We start from the raw sequence: 3446 nt of genomic DNA on the forward strand, positions 1-3446 counted from the left end.
ATATATATATATATATGCATTTCCAATGGAAGGCATGCTAGTAGTACTCTAACCTCCTGTTGGGTGATATCAAGGATGCGCTCCAGAGTCAACTCTTCAAAGTAAAGACGATCACACTCATCAAAGTCAGTGCTGACAGTCTCGGGGTTGTGGTTGACCACAACCGTCTTCTTTCCAATTTGTCTCAAGGCCCTGATACAGGACACTGCACACCAGTCAAACTCAACGCTGCTACCTAGTAGATGATAAAGCAGGCAAAAAATGAATATGAAAAATGAATATGCAAAATGAAAATGAATATAATGTGAACTTCACATAGTGTGAACTTCACATAATGTGAACTTCCTCACAGCAATTAAGTAGATGCTTAACTGTTATCTGCTTTCTATTTAAATTGGAATTCAATTGACTACTAATCTGGAAAATTTTTAATAATTATCTTAGAAATCAAACAGTAACTTGGCAATGTTACAGGATGAAAAAAAAAAAAAAAACAAATACAACCATGAAACAATTCATATCAGGAGTAGTATATTAATACATTATTTAAATATTACACCAGCATCTAATAACTAAATATCCTAAAAATACAGTGACTAAAAATAAACAGCTATCCCACAAGTGCACCCTATAAACACACCTATAGGATTACAGTGACTTTTCAAAGTTTAGTGAGATGCCTACCAATGTGATAAGGTCCACAACCAAGAACCATGATGCCCTGATCTTTAAATTCCAGGTCATGCTCCTAGAGAGGTGAATTAAACGACAATTATTTTTCATAACATAATAAAAGTATAGGCAGTACACATGTGGAAAGACACCACCTGGATTGCATACCTGACCATGGTATGTGCAGTACAAGTAGTTGGTCATTGCCGGGTACTCAGCTGCTAATGTGTCAATCTGTCATAAAAGAAAATATGTTACATTTATAGCTACTAAAAAAAAAAAAAAAAACTTCTCCTGCTCTATTCTTCTGTTCATTGTCTCACTACAGATCTGATCTGAAATGATTATTTGTAGGTGTGGGTGTACACCTAGAGGTGGACTAAGTTTGAGGGTTTTTTTTCTGATGTTTTGTAGTCTATTCTTGAAGTCACAAGATTACTACTGGCAACCTTTTGATCTCGTTTTCTCTGAATATTCTCTTTGACCCTGACAGCTTACACTGCGAGCATTGAGTTTAAAGTCTAAATGTTTTTCTTCTGGCCTGAAACAGCTGTCAGATGAAGCAAAAAAGGGAGAGAAAAAAAGACAACAACTGGGACCCAAAATTGCAAAACTAAATAATAAGGATAATTTAGCTTTAACCCTCATGGGTTTGATTTAAAAGCATGTTGAATTCGCCAGGATCTGAAAGGTACGCTCTACAACGGTGCAAGTACATAAACAACAGCATGCTGTCTGTCATTTATTTTGTTCTCCATCTCTTCTCTTTTGGCTTTGAGGCAAAAAGGTTCTGGGTTCGGATTCTGACATGGGGTCTTTCTGCATGGAGCTAGTATGTTCTCCACATGGATTTCTTTCCATCGTCTAATAGCATGACTGTCGGTACGTTAATTGGCCTCTCTAAATTGTCCTTAGCTGTCAGTGTTTGGGTGCATGGTTGTTTGTCATTTGTGTTAGCCTTTTGTGTACTGACCATGGTGTAATCTTGCTCTTGCTCATTGACTGCTGGAAAATGGCAACAATCCCCTCTTTAAAAAGCTGTCTCCAACGACAGCTTTTTAAAGTCAAACGAAGTTTGGACTAAAGTCCGAGAGGTTAAAGTCCTTGTCAAACGACGTTTGGACTAAAGTCCGAGAGGTTAAAGTCCTTGTCAAACGACGTTTTGACTAAAGTCCGAGAGGTTAAAATCCTTGTCAAACGACGTTTTGACTAAAGTCAAAAGGGTTGGAGACAGCTTTTTATTTCTCTTTCTCACTGTTTGCGTTTTCTCACATGCTGTTTTTATTTTAATTATGTAAAGCACTTTGAAATGCCTTGCTGCTGAAATGTGCTATACAAATAAAATTTGATTGATTGATTTGATTAACCCAATTTGAAAGCAGGTTAAATATCAGTCAAGAGACCCCAAAGTTTGAGCGCAGCAAATATGCTATTATGTTTGCTTTATAAAAAGCATGCTTGAATTAAAAAAAATGCAAAAATTTATAAAGGGGGTCAGACTTAAAATATGTAAACAGGTAAATTCACAGACTGTAAGAAACTGGATGGATGGACAGATAGATGAATGGATGGATGGATAAAGTCTGCGATTAGAGATTTTTCTTTCATTGTCCTTCTTATTTCCTGATATTTATCCAAACATGGAAAGTACTTACATCAAAGTCCATACTTTTCCACACTTGCAGACTGTTAGGAACCCAATAACTAGGATATAGGGATGCATAATATTATTGATATGGAACCATCTGGGCTGATAAACTGCAGTGCATTATTAATTACAGGTGGCATTAAAATGACAAATCTTATCAAATGAGTTGGTAATGAATCCTCTAACCCACATGTGTCAAACTCAAGGCCCACAAACCAAATCCAGGCCACAATAAGTATTTCTGTGGCCCTTTAAACTCTAGCGGGTCACAGAAGTAAAATATCAAGACAAAGATATTAACAGTAAAATCAATTTAGTTTTAATTTGTATAAGGTCAAATTACATCAATGTAAAAAAATGCTAGCTATTTAATTTTAAGAAGTACTCATCGAATGCAGAGACAGCTATAATATTTTTGTTTATAAGTAGTTTTATTACAATATTCTGCCACAGTGGGCCATTTGAGGACATTCATTAGCTTGATGTGGCCTGAAATAAAAACAAGTAAATTCAAACCTGAGTAAATTCAGATTTTACTATGTATTATCCTGTAGTTAGGATAAAAATATATCTTTGGAAAAGAATATATTTCAATTTTAGCTATTGTTCAAAATTAGCTTGAAAATATTTCCATACCATACATGAAAACCTCTTTTATTTATGAAAACGCATTTATACTCTAAAGCAGGGGTCCCCAAGCTACGGCCCGCGGGCTGGATCCGCCTCCTCATTTGGTCCGGCCCCCTGAACAATACCGGATCTGGCCTGCCTCCTCATTTGGTCCGGCCCCCTGAACAATACCAGAGAGCATTCAGTGTTTTTTTTCATATATATGTGGATTTTTCTTCAACCACCAGGGGGGCTCTGGAGCAGATATGAAACTTAGTTTCCCTCAATGGAATATATACTAGTCAGTACCAGTCACCGTTTCGCTGACAGTTTTTTTCCATTTGCATTCTGGGTAAAAATCTATCTACAAACGCGACTATGTCGTCGGCAGTAATCCAATCCCCCCCCCTCCGGTCCACAGTTTCACTCACACACACACAAACACCCCCCCCCCCTAACAAAACTTTCTGAGGTTTCTTTCTCGAAAAACTAAGACCCCCCCCCAACCAGCAAAGGG

At 37.1% G+C, this 3446-nt stretch overlaps 1 protein-coding gene across 2 annotated transcripts in view; it reads right to left on the reverse strand.

Annotated features, from left to right (window-relative positions):
- cps1 (carbamoyl-phosphate synthase 1, mitochondrial) overlaps positions 1–3446 on the reverse strand; it is a 77667-nt gene that overhangs the window by 38078 nt on the left and 36143 nt on the right. For both annotated transcript variants that reach the window (XM_015034905.1, XM_015034914.1), the window contains 3 exons: positions 841–906; positions 685–748; positions 54–235 (listed from right to left, as the gene is read on the reverse strand). In XM_015034905.1, coding sequence (XP_014890391.1) covers positions 54–235; positions 685–748; positions 841–906 — 312 coding nt within the window. The remainder of the gene's footprint in view (positions 1–53; positions 236–684; positions 749–840; positions 907–3446) is intronic.

This window comes from Poecilia latipinna, unplaced genomic scaffold (genome assembly GCF_001443285.1).
Source record: "Poecilia latipinna isolate Pla-1442-1.1 unplaced genomic scaffold, P_latipinna-1.0 Scaffold19, whole genome shotgun sequence".
Lineage (NCBI taxonomy): Eukaryota > Metazoa > Chordata > Actinopteri > Cyprinodontiformes > Poeciliidae > Poecilia > Poecilia latipinna.